Source organism: Melozone crissalis, unplaced genomic scaffold, assembly GCF_028551555.1.
Source record: "Melozone crissalis strain CALT ecotype California unplaced genomic scaffold, PUWL_Pcris_2 ptg000057l_1, whole genome shotgun sequence".
Taxonomy (NCBI): Eukaryota; Metazoa; Chordata; class Aves; order Passeriformes; family Passerellidae; genus Melozone; species Melozone crissalis.
Genome location: NW_026535835.1, coordinates 7,126,159 through 7,143,902, shown reverse-complemented (window position 1 = coordinate 7,143,902; position 17,744 = coordinate 7,126,159). Strand labels below are relative to the sequence as shown.

The following is a 17,744-nucleotide window of genomic DNA, read 5'->3' as shown; positions in this document are numbered from 1 at the left end:
AGACATCATAAATATTGAATTACCTGGGAGCAATTGGGATTTTGACAAATCACTTGGGGGTGTACAGGGAAACAATTACAGCGGGTTTTCTCAGGTTAAAAAAACCAGAAAACACAACAACCACAAAGCCAGGACATCACTGCAGGTGGCTGAGGCAGAAATATCAACCAGGATTTGTGGGGTTTGACTCCACTCTAAGAATGAAGCCTTGATATAAATTGGGAGGGTTTGTTCCCAGATATATCATGGTGATTCCCATGAATCACAAGCTGAATTTCCAGCTGATTTTTCCCTCATAAATCCAGGGTGTTTTCCCTGGTAATTCCAGGTGTTTTCCCTGATAATTCCAGGGTGGTGCTTGCCCAGCTCCACCTGCACTGAGGACAGCAGTGCCAGGGGATTTCAGGCAGAAATTGCCCAGGAAATCTGGGTTTATAGGACACATTTAAACCCCTGCCTTTCAACACCTCATTCACCACCAAGCTGAACCCAAAATCTGGGTTTTTATCCCACAAATTTCATCCCTCAGGCGTCCCCACAGCTCCTCTCCCATTGCAGGCCCTGTGGCAAAAACCAAGCCCGGGCCTGGATGAACCCTGAGAGGCTTAAGCTGTGGAATGAACAATGAGAAAATAAAGAAAAGCAGGATTTTACCTCATGTTTCCCTCAGGAAAGCCTTGAAAAGCAGGCAATTCTTTAATTAGAGCCTCAAAACATTTTGGGAAGGCAACACTGCCAGCAACACCTTCCCGGCTGTGGAAACACCCGCCCCAACATGAGAAGAAAACACCACAGATTTTGTCACCTCTCTATATTTTTAATTTTTTTTACCTGCCAGAGCCAGCAGCTTTTATTTCATCTGCTTTTTTAATTATTATTTTTATTTTTAAGCATAGCAGCCCCTGAAACAGCAGATCCACCCTGAGGGAGGAGTGGGGGTTTCCAGCTCTGAGGCCTCCCTGAAGAACCGATGCTGAAAAGGAAACAAAGTGTTAAAATCCTGAGGGGGAAGGACATTGCTGCCATTTTGTGCTGCAAATTCCCTCCAAAATAACCCTGCAAGAGACAATTCAAGCTGTCTCCAGCATTATCCCAGCTGAAGTGTTGGGGAAGTGAAATGATTCACAAGAGGAATGTGGAGAAGCTGAGAAAGTAAAATAAAAAAGCATGAATTTTTGCTGGTTCAGGTGTGTCATGGCCATCTTGCCTCTCCAATGAGGTTTTTTGAGGTTTTTGATGAGGTTTTTTTTTTTTCTCTCAAGACCTCCAGATGGCCAAGGGAAGCTTAGGCCTGAACTTCCCATCAAACCAATTCGTGAATAATTCAGCCCAAAGCAAACCAAGCCCATCCATGCTGGTACAGGAGCAGGACAAGGAATATTTTAATCCTTTCTCCACATCCAGCATCCCCACCCTTTCAGCCCTTTTTCTTCACAAGCTCACATCCCAAGCCCTGTAGATCCTGAGATATTTCTATTTTGAGGGCTTTAATAAATGATTTAGAGCACATGATTCCTGCAGACATCAACTTTGTGATAAAAAAAGAAATATAACAATAAATAAAATTCTCATTTCAGAGCTCTCCTAATGCACAGGCTGGGCTCCTTCCTTCTGCACATCTCATTCCCACAAACTCTGTGCTTCAGGAAACTCCATTTTTTAGGTTTTTACCCAAACCTCTGCAGCCCCAAAACTCATGTGCAGGAGAAGGGACTTTGCTGGTGCTGTGCCAAGGACTCCAAACAAAAGCTTTTCCCTGTTCCTGATCCAAGTCTATCAGGAAATAATTGGAGCTGACACACACACCCTGGTGGGACTGAGCCCAAGAGCTTGTTTGGAAAGGGAATCAGTGTAAAAATCAGCTTCAAAATCAGCTTTAAAATCAGCTTTAAAAGCAGCCCAGCTCGTGCTGGCAAGGTTTGAACCTCTTGGGGATGGGGAGACCCCTGGGATGAGGGGAGGGATGATGGCAAGAATTCCTGTGGGACGCTCCCTCTGCCTTGGGATAACAAATCTGCCCTGCACCACCAGCACCCTCAGGAATGATGGAAAAAAAGTCACAAACCCCTTTGGGTAGATGCTGCTGCTTCCCACAACATCAAAATCAAGGCCAAAAGCTCTTTCTGCCACATCTCCATCAGTCTGCATCACATCACTCATGGAAGGTCAATACAAAGCTGTTTTTTGTGGTCAGAGGGCAGGGAAACCTCAACCTGCAGAGCCTGAATCCCACAGAGCTGGGTTTTGGGAAACCCTGAGTGCCCTTTCCATGGAAAGGACAACAACCAAACACAAAAATTGCATTTTCTCACCACCAGAGCCCAATCCCAGCAGCAAGCTCTCCTGAAATAACACACAGGAAAAGCCTCACACAAGATGTGGCCCCTCTAACATCACACAAGGGGTGGGAATGTGCATTTTTTATCTGGTTTTCAAACTGTGGGAGGAAAACTGCATGGTAGGGTTGGGGAGATGGGACAGACCACACACACACAGAGTCCAGCTTTCCCAGCTGATGCTGCTGACAGGAAAAAAAGGGAAAAAAGCTGGGATGTGCCCTTTTCCTGAGCACTGAGCTCCTACAGATCCATCAGCCACACATCTGGAGCTGGGATTTGTGTCCTGACCCCGTGGCTGAGGCATCACCCAGCACCTTTCACCACTCCTGAGCACCTTCCTGGCTTTTCTGCAGGGCAGGGGGATTTCCCCAGGGAAAAACAATCCTGAAATGAGCAGGGCTGTGGTTCCACTGTGGATAAATAACCCTGGGGTCACTGCCTGCTCTCCCTGCATCCCCCCATGGGCAAGATTTGGGTCCCCGAAGTGGACTTCAGGGCTGCTCCAAAAGGAGAGAGAGCTCAAAGGAGGTGATAAAGATGTGACAGCAAATTAATTTGTTTTCATTAAAAAATGAATCCCTGCTCCTCCTCCAGGAGCAGAATCCCTGGGGATGGGCAGAGCCCTGGGGCCAAGCTCCGTGGAAAAGAGGCCAATGTTAATGATTAAAGAGCCCTGGTGAAGGATTCCTGCTGCAGCTCAGCAGGGGACTGACCCAAATTAGAACAATTAGCCATTGTCTGGGGGCTGTGAGGAAGCAACAGGATTTTATTATATTTTTCCCCAGCGTTATTACACAGTTCTCACATTTCTGTCACTCACAATCAATCTTAAATAAAAACGTGCTGTCCTGCATATCTTAAAAATGAGAACTCCCTGGCTTTCCTAAATCCATTAAAAATTGGGGGCTTTTTCCCTCTCCTTTTGTGGTTCCTTTAAAAGAATTTTCACATTTGCCACATCCCTTTCTGGATGCTGTGGGATTTGCAGGTGTGAGGCACAAACCACACTTATCCAGGGAACCCCATTCCCTGCCCAGGAAATATTTGGTGTGGGGGTCCCTCAGCCAAGATTTTTGCTTTTCATGCAGTTCAGCAGACAATGAACCTTAAAACATGACCTATTTCACACCTTAAAAATAAAGAGAATGAGAGATTTCCTTCCAAATTCTCCTCTTTTTGTCTTGGATGATCAGCTAGGACAAAAGGATAATAGTCTGGATTATTAAGCAAAAAACCTCAAGTGGTTGAAAGACAAAAAAGAAAATGTTGACAATGATAAATGGAATTATTATCCAGTTAAACAAAGGCATAAAACAGTGAGACATGCCCTGGGAAGCCCCAGGGGAGAAAATCCTCAATGGCTTTAATGTGTATCCAATCAGTTATCCCAAATTAGCAGGAGGCAAAGAGAGCAAATCCCCAGGGACTGGGGCTGGGCTTTGGAAAGGATGAGAGCAAAACACAGAGGAAACGTGGAAATGCCCCATGTGTGAGGGATTCACACCCTGTGAGATGCCCACAGTGGGAATGCAGACCCCAAACACTGCAGGGACCCCCAGATCTCAGGGAATCAGGGAGGGAAATCTGTGTCCAGCACCCCCAGGGCACAGAGGATGAACCCCAGGACAGAGCTCTGCCCACCCCAAACCTGCAGCTGCAGCCCCAAAATGGCTTTTCCTACTCCCCCTGGCTTTAATGGGATCCGAATTTACGACTCTTCCCTTTTGATGTTGTCACGAGGGGCTGAAGTCATCTCATGATTTTCTGCTTTGCCTTTTTCCCTTCCCTTTCTTCTTCTTTTTGTCCCTCCCCCCTCTGCCTCCAGAGCGTGGGGCTGAGCTCAGCCTATTGTTGCTTGCAGACATCTGTGCTGCAGCCAGTCCCACATTTCCCTCTGCAAGCCCTAATGGGGTTTTCTCCAGCAAATCCTGTGAGATCAGCAGGTGGGAAAAGATTTAAATCCACCATTCCCCCAAAACATCCCAAAACCCAGGAGGGGAACGCAGAGATTGGTGACTGTTCCTACCTACAGCCCCATCCAGGTGTGCAAGGGGGAATCCACCCCAAATCCCAAATCCTAAATCCCAAATCCCAATTCCCTCCTCTTTCATGGCTGAGTTCCTTGGGCAAAGCATGAAAAATCCACCCTGGAAAAGCTCTCCAGGGAGGTGTCCTTAAAATATCACCTTAAAATATCACCATGAGGGTGTTGCAATTCCCCTTCCCTCATTTCTGGCTCCTCTGGGAACAGGATTTGGTGTGTGGAGGATGAGGGTGATGCCCAAAGGGAAGCAGATGTTGGCATAGTGGAGTGATAGATCCCAAAAATAAATTCTAAATAAAGTGACAACGTGGCTTTAGGGCTGATCAATCTGACCACCCCGTAGCTCAGAGCAGAAAAGCTTTTGAAAATAAATCATGTCTGGTTTAATTCAAATTAGAGGAGGAGCTTAAGCAATTTAATAAAGGCTATTTTAATAAGAATGAGGAGTTTTTTTGGTCATATTTTGAAATGATCACTGTGGAGCCATAGGACTTACACACAGTCAGAGCCCAGCATCTAATCAGATCCTACATCACCTATTTCAGGGGGGTTTTCATCTAAAACTACACCAAATATTAGGAGATCCTTGTAGTTTGTGAGAAATTCTACTGAGAGAATGTTAAAAGATGCACAGAAACAGAAATAAAAAGACAGAAAAGCTGCACAGAAACAATGCAAACCCAGCAAACAGCTCCAGATGCTGTTTGGATAGGGAACGCTGTTCACAGCAGAAACCTCACTCCCTTCCTTCTGGTCTGCTTGGATAGAGGTTTCACCACCAAAAATCCCCTCTTAAAGAAGGTAAAAGAAGTAAAATCTGACCAAAATTTTCTTCTTGGGAAGGTAAAAAAGGAAAGAAGAAGGTAAAAGAGGAAAAAGAAGTAAAATCTGACCAAAATTTCCCTCTTGGGAAGGTAAAAAATGAAAGAAGAAGGTAAAAAAGGATAAAGAGGTAAAATCTGAAGTAGCATAAATAAAAGCCAAAGAAAAAGGTTTTGCTTTTTCTTTTTAAGGAGGAGAACCACCAATCTTCTATCAAGCAAAAATTAGACTTTGATAAAACCTTATTAGAATGTTTTATCACTAAATTTCCCATCCAGCAGCAATTTTTTTTTTGCACAGGAAGGAGAATTTTGGAGATGCTGATCAGAAAACTCACCCCATCACCTGGACACCCCCACATCCATCTACAAACCCATCCAGTGAAATTCCAAACCCAGGTCAGCAGGTAAGGACTGCACTGAAAAAGGTAGGAATAATTAAAGGTTGTGGCTGTAATTAGCTGCATGGCAGGGTGAGAATACAGACCCTGAGCAGCACTTCTGGCCCTTCAGCACCTTTTTGAGGCAGCCTGGCACCCTGGCAGCTGAAGGTGTCCTGGAGCAGATGGCAGGGGCTCCGTGCCAGGGCAAAATTAACATTTTGTGGAGTCCTGCTTGACAGCAGCATAAAACTCAATGAGGGGGAAAGGCAGCAACTGGTGCAAAATGGGATTGGGCTGCACTTGTGGGCAGGAGGGGCCTGCAGGGACAGGAGGGGCCTGCAGGGACAGCCAGGCCTTGTCACCTGAGGGGACCTGCCTGGCCCATCTCCAGGAGGTCACATTAACCCTTGGCTTTCATCACATTAACCCAACACTGAGCATGGCAACTGTTTTAACTTCATGATTGAGCAAACCCCCAAATCCTCTGATTCCAGGCAAACCTAGAAACCCCAAAAGAGTGGGATTGTCACAGCTGCCCCTCACGTCCTGGCTGCAGGGATGGGGTGGTCACTTCCCCCAACACCAACCACATTAATTCTGGAGCTCTCAGGAGAGGATTTGCTCCTTTGCAACTCTTAAAATTCCAGTTCTGCCACCACAAACCCCTGGGCACCCCAGCAGCACTGAGTGCTCACCTAGGACAACCACAGAGCACCAAGGACCCAGCAATTAAACCCTGAATTAGCCCAAATTAGGAGCTGCTGAAGCTGCAGAAAGGCAGAAGTGGCAGAAAACTGACAGGCAAAATCTGCAGATACAAAGGGATGGAGTGGAACGCAATTCTGCACATTTTCCCCCAATCTGCTTTGCTGAAAGGCCAAAGTGCAGAGCCTCAGCCTGGGTGTTGACACACCAAAATGAAAATCAGTGTACAACGGGGCTTATCAAAGAGGCAGGAGCAGAGATGAAGGGGATTGCAGCAGCTCAGGAAGTTGTTCCACAGGATCCTACAGTAATATTGCACTTGGACTTCAGAGAAGCAATTAGAGAAGGCAATAAAATCCGAGGTGATAGATGGCCCTGAGGGGGACATGGAAGATAAAATTGCAAAAAAAAAAAAAAAAAAAAATCAAAATCTTCCCTGAGAGCTGCTGGAGGGGTACCCAGCTCAGCTTCCACAGCAAAGGAGGAATGGGAGCAGGGTGGGGAATGGCAGGGAGGTGTGTGCTGCATTTCCTGGCCCTAAAAACCTGCCTGAGGTGTGGGGGGAGGCCTTGGAGCATCCCCACACCTAAAGTGGACCCACTTGAGTGCTACAAACAAAATCATGATGGGAAGATCACTCAGATGCCACTGGAAAGGTCACTGGAGCAGCGAAATTTTAATGCTAAATCCATCTGTATCCTGCCATGAACAACCAAAAATCCAGGAGGGATTGCTCTGGATTTACTCATTACTCTGGAAATATCTCAGCAAACAACAGGTTAATCCTTGCAGCTGGTGCACAAGAGAAAAAGAGAAAAACACCCATTGGAATCAGTGCTCGGGGGATGATGGCACTCTGAGGAAAGGGAATGAAATCTTGATTTAAATGAGGATCAATGGGGCATTGCTATGCACTTCATGTCACCCCATTTTGCTTTTCTTGTTTCACTTTGTATCAGGTTTGTTTCATTTCTGAAATTTCATTTCTTCTGTTTCTCTTTTGTCTCTTTGTTTACCTTTATTCCCTGATTTTAGGGAATTCATTGAGAACAATTTTTGATCCTTTTCACTGCACCTCATTTCCTCTCAGTGTATTTTGTTGTAGTCACTCCGTTTCAGATTTTCTGGGGTTTTTTTTCCATTTCATTTTAACTTGATCATATCTCCTTTCCGGAGTGTTTGTTCCACTCTGTCCTCTGATTTCAAGATTTCATTCCCTTTCCTGAAAGATGGCACTGCCTTCCCTTTCACCACACACAGGGAAGATGAAATTCAGAGGAAAATTGGAATTTCTCAGGGAAAATTCCCCTTGGAACCACAGGTCTCATCCCAGCAGGCACCATTGATCCTCCTCTGTCCCCCATCCCTCCCAGGATGACACCAGATGTGAATTTTTGGGTTATTTATGTCCCAAATTCAGCATTTCCCAGCCTGGATCAGCTGGGATCCCACGGGAAGCAGAGCCCAGGCCAGCCCCCCATGGCTGCAGGAGTGTCCCTGGGATATTTTTGGGACATTTCTGTCATTCCCTGGGGGTTCTCAGCCCTGGGAGCCTGGGGAGGGGTGGCAGGACCCCCTCCCATCCACTCCCTGCTAATGTGAATCCCAGGAAAAGGGCAGCTCACTCACCACCTCTGCTCTGCAGCACAAATGGGGATTTTCCGAATTTTTTAAAGGAAAAAGAGGTGAGGAAGGAGCAGCCGAGGGTATCCAAGCTCTCCCAGCAGCAGCTCCGGGATGCAGCAGGGAAATTTCACTTCCAAGTGCTCCAAGCAGATACAAAACACGGATGCAGACCCAGGAGCTGTGCTGGGGCTGTCCCGGCAGGATGGATGGCAAGGGGGAAAAGGAAAGTGACAGAGAAATCAGCAGGATTTAGCAAATTACCCAACAGCTCTTTGAAGATGGGAAGGGTGGGATAAAGCTCTTAGAAATCCCCAAATAGCCCAAACTGGGAGATAATCACTAGCTGGACTCTGGCCAGGCATCCCAGTCCCTGCCATCGAGGAAGAGCAATCACTGGAAAGCCTCCTGGCACCTTCCCTATTTACAAAAACTCTTTGCTTTTATTTCTTTATTTTCTTTTTTATTTTTTCCTAATAGAGGGTGCTTCCTCTCTGGAAGAAGCCACACAGAAATTGCTCAAATGACAAGAAAACAGAGCTTCCATCCACCCAGGGCAAAATCCACTTTGCTTCCACTCTCCCGCTGCTTAGAAGACCTTTAAAAACTCCCCCTGTCCCCATTTATCTTGAATTTCAGTGGGGAAGATGAAGATGATGTTCAAAATTGAGATAATCCCAACCTGAGATATTTGCCCAAATCCACTCCCCTGTGTTTGAACAGGGTCACATCTTCTACCTGAGACCTGGAGGAGCAGGAGGATGGCCAGGCAAAGCTGGATTTTGGGATGTTTTTTTTTTCATTTTTTGAATAAAAAAGCTGCTGCCCAGGAGCTGCAGGAGAATGGCCAGGCAAAGCTGGATTTTGGGATGGTTTGTTTTATTTTTTGAATAAAAAAGCTGCTGCCCAGGAGCTGCAGGAGAATGGCCAGGCAAAGCTGGATTTTGGGATGGTTTGTTTTATTTTTTGAATACAAAAGCTGCTGCCCAGGAGCTGCAGGGGAATGGTGAGGCAAAGCTGGATTTTGGGCTGGGGCTTTGCTAAGCTGCTCTGCCAGCCTTGCCCTGCCAGAAAGCAGCAGGATGGGGATCAGCAAAGCCAAAATTCACTCTGGGCAACCTTCAGGGCTTGGAGGAGCTCCCAGGTACATCCCAGGGGTTGCAGTGAAGCAGCACAAAGGCACAAACCCCAAACCAGCCTTGCCCAAGGTTCCACTTTCCCTTTTCCCCAGTGCTTATCCCAAATCCAAGTCCCCAAGCTGGAGGGAAGCCTGACTCACTCCCTATCTCAGCCATCAGTCATCCACACACGTGGCTTTGGTGTGTGGAAAAAAAAAGGAATTGCTTGAATTTTCCAATAGTTCAGGGCCAGATATCCCTGCTGGCACGGAGAGCTGTGAATTTTTCACGGGGGCCCTTCACTCCTTACTCAAAGTTTGTGTTTTCAGCTCCAAACCAGAGCAGCTGCAGGAGGTTTGCTGCAATCCCACAGCACGTGGCTTTGCTGGGGTGTTTTGTCCCCTTTTCCTGGCCATAGGGACAGACAGACAGACATCACCCTGAGGGCAGCACCCACTGATTGCTGGCACTGGGTTTTGGGAAGTGGCTTTGGAGCTGAGCTGCTCTCCAAGGAACCTTTCCCACAAGGAGAGAGGCAGGGAGATAAAAGAGTGGCCATGGGGGAGAAAACACTTTTTCAGATGTCTTTGATCCCTTTTCCATGCTGGAAAACTTCCTGCACAATCTGACTTTCCTGAACAGCAAACCTGCCCCTTCCAAGCCTCAGGAACCCCAAAGGTGACAAGAGCTGCACTCCAGGACCTGGGTTTCCTTGAGCAGCATTAAACACATCTGGAATGGGACCAGATCCAAGCCCTGAGTTCCAAAGGATCTGGGAAGGAGATTTTTCCTTGGCTCCTTTCACACCCCAACCCACAGGCCAGGCTGGGACCTCAGCAGCAATCCAGCCCTGCAGCACTGCCTGGACACCCACCAAAGCTCACCCAAACATTTCCATCTCCCAAATTCCTCCTTCGCAGCACTCCAGCACAAGTTACAGCTTTTGGGTTGGATTTGCTGCCTGGAATCAGCACCCCCTGAGCTCCAGAGCCACGCTGAGGAGCCCAGGCCAATTTTTCCTGGCCATACAGACTCAGGCTGTGTTTACCCAGGGCTTGGAAAAATGATTCAACTTTTATTTTAGCTCAGAGGAGAGACCAAGGGGTCACCTTTAAGCTAAGGGTGGTATAAATAGAAGCTGAGTGAAAAAAGCAATGTACAGAGAGGCAGGAGAGCCTCTCCAGGACCCCAGAACCCTGAGCAGGGACACATTTAAAAGAGAAGGTTAACAGGGACCAGGGTCCAGGCCAGCTCCATCCACCTCTGCATGGATAAGGACAAGCTCCCAGCTGCCTCAACATATAGATTTATGTATATTTGTGGCACAGAATTCAGAGCAAAAGCCAAAACTTCTGCAGCACTCCTGGCCCTGAGTGTTCTCCTGCTCTCACACATCGTGCCAAGGCTCTGTCAGAGTGAAGTCAGTCTGGGGGAAGAGAGGGCTGGGAGCTGGAAAATAACCCTGGTGACTAAAGCAGGCAACTTTCTGGGGACTTGGAGAACATCAGTATCTCAGGAAACCACCACCAAACACTGGGATGAAGTTACTTTTCACTCAGCTGCCAAAACAAAAAAAAACAAAAACAAAACAAAACAAAACAAAACAAAACAAAACAAAAAAAAAAAAAAAAAAAAAAAAAGGTTTAAAGCACAGCCAGTGGCACCCAAAGTTGAGCAAGGCAAAGCCACCAATGAGGAGCTGCAGCACAGCCCTGATGCTGCTGGGGTTGCTCTTTGTCACCTGCACAACCCCTGCTTCCCTCACCATCCATCCATCCATCCATCCATCCATCCATCCATCCATCCCATCCCATCCATCCCTGTTGTGGTGCTTTGAGCTGTGCAGAGGGTGTGGAGAGCACCAAGGGCATCCAAAAAGCCTCTCCTGCAGAGTAAGAGCCTCAGTGCTGCACAGGCTGATTCATTTGGGGTTTTGCCAGCACACAATCCCAGAATTATCAGACTGGAAGCCCCAAATTTCCCAGCACACGGCCCAGGATTGTGTCCAGGCAGCTCTGGGATCTCTCCAGGGAAGGGAGGCTCCACACTCCACATCCCCTCTGGACAATCTGATCCAGCTCTCACCTGCATTGGGAAGAATTCTTCCTCATTTTCAGGTGGAGCTTCCTGGGCATCAGTTCCTGCCCTTTCCTCCTGTCCCACTGCTGGCTCCCTGCACACAGGGACAGCCAGGGATGGGAGCCCCTCTCAGCATCTCCTCTCCAGGCTGAGCAGCCCCAGCTCCCTCAGAGATGCTCCAGTCCCTTCATCCTCTTCATCCCCCTGCTCTGGCCCCACTCCAGGAGCTCCTCTTGCCCTGAGGAGCCCAGAACTGGACACAGCTGTCCAGATGTGCCTCACACGGCTGAGCAGAGCAACGAGGACTCTGCATCTCCCTGCTGACCCTGGCACTGCCTCCTGCACAGCCTCTGGTGCCAACAGAAACCTGCAGGGGGACAGGGGAGAGCAGGAGCTCAGCACTGGAGCAGCTCCAGGCCCAGGAGTGGCCTCAGGGTGTTTTTATGAGGAATCCAGAGCTCTCCTCCCATGGTTCTCACCCTCAGGAGAAGAAACCAGCTCAGTCTCAGGGCTCTGGAACAGGACAGGCCCAGCAGGGGAACGGGGCCTCTCTGCTGGAAACGCGCCCGGCACGAGAGCAGAGAGCAGAGAGCAGCTTTCTGCACTTTCCCAGCCCATGGGGGAGGAGGAGGAAAGGATTTTGTTCTCCACAGGAAAAGGGATCCATGGATGTCCCTGCACAGCACAGGGGTGTGGCTCCATCTCAGTCTCATGCTCTAGGACATGGAGAGCCATCCTTGTCTCTGAAAATGGAGATTTGGGTCCCTGGTGTCCTCTCCACCCTTCCCAGCACCTTTTACCATGGGCTGAGGGTTTTATGAAGCCCTTCAGAGTCAGACTCACACCACAACCCAAACAGCACCTTTGTGGCTTTGCCTCACAACGTGAAAGAAATCTGTAAATGCTTTAAAAAAAAAAAAAAAAAAGCAATTTCCCTCCTTTTCAAACACTGGTGGAGGCTATAACTGAGTGAAACATCCACAAGAAGCAGCAGTGAATGACTCCATCCCTTCAGACACTCTCACAGGAAATTAAAGACCTGTTATTAGCAGCAAATACAGCAGAGTGATGCCTGCAGGTCCATCCACCCATGGATGATCCCTTGCCACACACAAGCCAGAAGGAGAACCAACATTAGCAGAATATCATTTGTTCAGCTGGAAAACCTGATCCTCTTGGTCCAGACCCACCCAGAACTGGGAGGATTTTCCACATTCCCAGTTTGCCAAGGCACAAAATGAGAGGAGACCATGGCACTTACTGGTTTGGGGCAGTGGATGTATCTTGCCAGGCTGATGATGAGGTCGTGGGTGATGGGATCCACCAGGTTTCGGAAGCTGGCGTAACGATAGAGGACATCATCCAGAGAGGTGGACTCCATCCCTAAATCCTGCAGGAAACAGGGCAGAGCAGCAAGGTTAGGTGGGACAGAAAAGCCAGAGGTTCTTCAAGTTAGCCCTGACTGCAGGAGGAAATGATCCCCAGCAGCTCCCACTGAAAATGTTGTTGGAGGGTTTTTGTTTTTCCCGCAGTTTTGGTGACAAAGAGAAGGAAGGGACACCTTGTGCCACCTTGAGGGAAGCTGGCCTTCACTTGCTCTGCAAAGAGGCTTTAGAGCTGCAGGATCAGCCTCATAAACCCACTGAGTCAATGACACCCTTGCAACAGGATAAAATGCAAGATGACCCCAGAAAACATCACACAGAGCTGCAGCTGGAGGATAAATGCAGCACTGGAGTGCCACAGACACATTTTATGGAAAATACTTTCCTTAGGATTTTTTTCTCCTGAGAAGCTGAGAGGCCTCAGAAACAAAATGTAAACAATGATTATCTGCTGCTGTGGAATGCAAGAGGTGCATCTGTGATTGGTCTCATTGGTTGTTTTTAATTAATGGCCAATCACAGTCAGCTGGCTCAGACTCTCTGGTCAGTCTCAAGATTTTATTATCATTCCTTTCTTTTTCTATTCCTTGCAAGCCTTCTGATGAAATCTTTTCTTCTATTCTTTTAGTATAGTTTTAATAGATCATTTTCTTTTAATATATTAATAAAAAAATAAACCGGCCTTCTGAAACATGGAGTCCTCTCTGAAACAAGATTGTCCCCCTCTGAAACAAGATTGTCCTCTCTTCCCTCCTCCTGGGACCCCTGTGAACACCACCACACTGGAGGAGTTCTGGGGCTGCTGTGCACAGGGAGGGAGGAAGGAGCCCAAAACTGCAGCACTGCAAACTGGAGGATGGATTGGACAGAGGGAAGAGCCAAATGCTGGGTTAGACTGACTGGGAGGGAGTGGAAGCTGTGCCAGACTGGACAAGGTGGAGTCAGGAGCAGCTCAGGTGGAGCTGATCCTGCCCCAGGGATGGGCCAGACCTCCTGAGGTCCCCTCCAAGGCTGATTTCTATGGTTTGTGTTTCTCAGATTGAATAATTTGAGGAATTTTAGCAGAGAACTCCCCGTGTGGAATCCATCATATTATACGTGAGGGGAAGGGTTATACACGGCGTGCTCCTTTCACCTCAAATATATTCGTGTGTATAATACCCAAACAATCTTTTTATTCCTTTTAGAACTACTTCTACTTCCCACGGAGCTGGTGGCACCTGGCACAAAGAATTTCCTCCTGACAAACACAAGCCAATAACATTTTGCCACCGTGCAATAAATTAAAGCTTGTCCTGAGCTCAGAGATGCTCCAGCCCCAAAAACCCCACGGGAAAGCACATTGCTTGTAGGTGTGGATGCTCTGTGATTTCAGACAGGTTGAAAATAAACATCCACACTTAAAAAAAAATCCATTGAGCCTTCAGACACAACAGCCCGAGGGATCTCACATTACAGCAATTACAGCTCAGGCCACAAACGAGGTGACAAGTGTTTATCCCACTGCTTTCCTTGGTATTTTTAGGATCAGCCCCGCAGCACTGCCTGAGTTAACAGCAACTCCTTGACTGCAAACAGGTTATTTAGTAAAAAAAGAGAAAGTTAAAAATCACACACGTGTGAGGCTGCCCAGCTGGGAAAATCAAGTGGCGAAACTGATTTCTGGTCTCACAGCTTCTGCCAAATTACTATTTACAAATTATACAGATTATATTATAGTATAAAAATTATATATATTATACAAATTTCTATTTACAAATTATATTATAGTATACAAATTATATACATATTATATTATACTAATTACTATTTACAAATTTATACATATTGTTATTTTTGTACTTTAAAAAAATCTCAGTGTGGAGAGACCTTGGGCTTCTTTGCAAGGGGAAGAAGAAATAGAAATTGTGGAGGGAGGTGCTCAAAGGAAACTCCCACTTTTCTAGCATGGATGTCACCTTCCCAGTTTGGAGAAGCTCAGCATTAGGATCAAGCAAATATCAAATAAAAGCGGGATTTGGTCCCTGATCTGTGGCAAACACCAGAGGGCCAATCTGGGGACTTGGGACAACTCACTGGGACCTTCAGAATCAAACCAAGCTCAGCATCTTGCCCTTTCAAGCATCTCAAAACTCTTCACCATTTTCTCCTCAGCTAAAATGAAGAAGTCCAGCTCATAAATCAGAGAATTTCTCCTCCTCTCTGCTGGGGGAACTTTACATTTTCCACGTGGAGCGTTCCCTGCTCCCTCCTGGTTCTCCCATTTTTTTAGGCACAGATGTTTTCCTCAGCTGCTCCCCAAACCTCTCTGCCACACCAGCACTGTCTCTTTTCCACCACACACAATATTTTTAAAGCCTCTGAAGGCTGAAGCTTGTTCGAGGCCAAGTGATGAGCTCATCTGCAATTTAATAACTTAACACCAGTTCATGCTGTCAGCAGCAAATCACCCATCACTGCCTCTGCAGGAACGCCCAGCATCTGGCTCCAGCCACTTTTTTTCAGCACATTCCTTTTTCCCAGGGGATTTTACCTGGATGGCAAGTGCAGATTTCAAATAAATAAGGGTTTAAAGTGGGTTTATGAGCCAGGCATGGCTTTCTCAGGGCAGATTTGAGGGGTGTCAGGAGCGGATCCAAACCCCTGAACTCTGCTGGGGTGCTTTGTCCAGGTGTGGCAGGAAAATGGGAACATCTCTGCAGGAAAAAGGGGAATTTTCAAATAGAAATCATCCATGACTTCTCTGCAGTTCATCCCATTTGTTTCCAGCTTTAGGAAGCTGAAAGGCAAACCATTGATCCATCTTGATCCACTGGAAGGAAAACTTCCTGCCACCAACCAGCTGAGCCCCCATGGGAGACTTCTGCAAATCTAGCAGTGTAAAGCTATCAGGTTAAAAAAAAAAGGAAAAAAAACCCCAAAACAAAACAAACAAAAAACAAACAAACAAACAAAAACCCAAACACAAACAAATAAAAAACCCACACAAAAAACCCCCAAAAACAAAACACAAAAAAACACCAAAAAACCCAACAACCAAAAAAAAAACCACCAAAAAACCAAAACAAAAACCCTCAACCACCTACCCCACTTTGAGGGGTGAATTTGAAATTTATATCCAAAAATCCAGCAGAAAATAAACGTAACATGTTCCTCCAGCAGCCAGCAATAGAAATTCTCCAGCCACAGCCATGAAAGGTATAAAAAAAAACCCCAATTATTTTTGAAAAGAAAACCCCAAGCCCAGTGAAAGGCACGGGGATGCTGTGCCCGACCTGTTATTTGCAGCAAAACCCACAGAAACATCTGTTTTCCCCCAAAACTCAGAGCTCACCCATCACTCTGCAGTCCAACATCACCCAAGGAAAACCAAAAAAATCTGGGAGCTGCACCCCCAACTTTTCTTTCCCTCATGTAAAATCTCTTTCTGCTGTCCAAAAAGAGATTTTACATGAGGGAAAGAAAAAAAATTATTTCTGCTGTCCAAACTGCAATTTTTGGGGGTTTTTTGATCCTTTGGAAGCTCCAAATTGTGTTTCCACCAGTCCCAGCATCCCCCAAGCCACACAGATCCATAACCAACCACAGCCAAGCCCATTTTTTGCTTATTAAACTATTTATCACTGCAAATTGAATTGTAATTAGGGGGAAATGCAGCAGGTCCCTGTGAGGAGTCATTGAGAAAGCAGCTTCTGCTGTTGTTGTTTTCACTAACACCGAGTTATTGCTGCCCAAATGAGGTTCCTGTGCAAAAAAATACTCATCACAGCTGCTCACAAATATCTCAAGAGCTGCTGGTTTGGCCAGCACCTCTTCCAAAACTCCTTTATCTCCACTAAAATCAGGGCAGCATTTTCCTGAATTTCCAAGCAGGGAGGTCGGTGCTGTAAACAAGAGTCAGGCAGTGAAGAAAGGAAGGAATAATTCAGTTTTCCATCCATCATCTGCTCCAAGTTATCTGGGGAAAAATGATTCCAGCAGGTGGGATTGGTGTGGGGAGGGAGGTCAGCTCAGATGTGACTCAGCCCTGTGTTTTTCTGCATTTTGGACACAACCTGTGTCCTGTGAGGAAAACCCAACCACGTCCTCCTACTCTTCCCCAAAAAGATTTTTGAGGCAGGAATTGATTTCTGGTTGAGAGAAGAGTAAAGCACCCCAAAGGTAATGATGTCACTATGTATTTTGGGACAAACCAGTCCTCTGGCACACAGAGATGATCAAATTTGCAATTTGCACTTTTGAGGAGGGCAGGAAGCATTTGGGAGCTCAGCACACCTGGACTGGTGTCCCAAAAGCCACCCTGGAAACCTCCAGAAAAACCTGCTTCTGCACATTTCATGTCCAACCCACCAGCCTGGAGTCAAATCAGCATTAAATATATGGGTATTGATACAATAATTGAGTATTTTCTGTTTCACAGAGTTAATATCACTTTGGGAGCCACAAATGGCTCATTCAAGCACTGAGGGTGCAGTGGGAGAAGGGAGTTGATGCTTCAGGGAAGGAGCAAATATTTCCCTGGCAGACTGACTCAAATAATAAATGGTGGCAGCTTGAACCCCCTCCAGGAGGCTGGAATTGGAGGAACTTGGAGAGATGGATTAATGGGCAGAGATGTGATGCTGCCAGCCAGATAATAAACAACTGAGAATAGGAGATTTGCAGAAAAATGCTCTTTTATTCCATACTGCCAGGCAAAGGCAATGACTCCAACTGGAATTTGGCCAGATCTCAGTTAACATTTCTTCAGGAGAGTGCCTGAGGATGTTTAATGGGGATGGCCTCAGCTCTGCTGATTTACAGAGCCACTGGGAGCCCAGGAAAAGCCTGGAAGTTCTGTTTGGGAAAGGTGACTCCAGGATTTGCTTTGAACAACCCCAACAATTCCCATCCACCACTGCCTTTAACCCAACTGCCTTGAGCTCACCAAATCTCATCCCTCCCAAAGCAGCAGGAGCTGCCCAAATCCTGCTTTTCCATCCAAGCCTGGGGCTGGGGCTCCAGCTGGGGCTCCATCCCCAAGCCAGGACCCTGCTGGCCATGCAGAGCCTGCACCAGATGGCTCCTGGTGGCACTTGTCACTTATTGCTGCTGCTCCCAGATGGATGGGTGACAGCTTTGGAACCCTTGAGGACTCTTTAGAACCCTCCCAAGGACAGTGATGCCACAAAGTTCTCCTCCTGCAAAGGGAAGAGGCAGGAAAAGCTGGATTTCAGCAAAGCACAGCTGAGGGGTCACTCTCCCACC

At 47.0% G+C, this 17,744-nt stretch overlaps 1 protein-coding gene across 1 annotated transcript in view; it reads right to left on the bottom strand.

Annotated features, from left to right (window-relative positions):
* LRRC75A (leucine rich repeat containing 75A) overlaps positions 1 to 17,744 on the bottom strand; it is a 55,734-nt gene that overhangs the window by 19,417 nt on the left and 18,573 nt on the right. Inside the window, exon 2 of the mRNA XM_054287482.1 lies at positions 12,374 to 12,502. Coding sequence (XP_054143457.1) covers positions 12,374 to 12,502 — 129 coding nt within the window. The remainder of the gene's footprint in view (positions 1 to 12,373; positions 12,503 to 17,744) is intronic.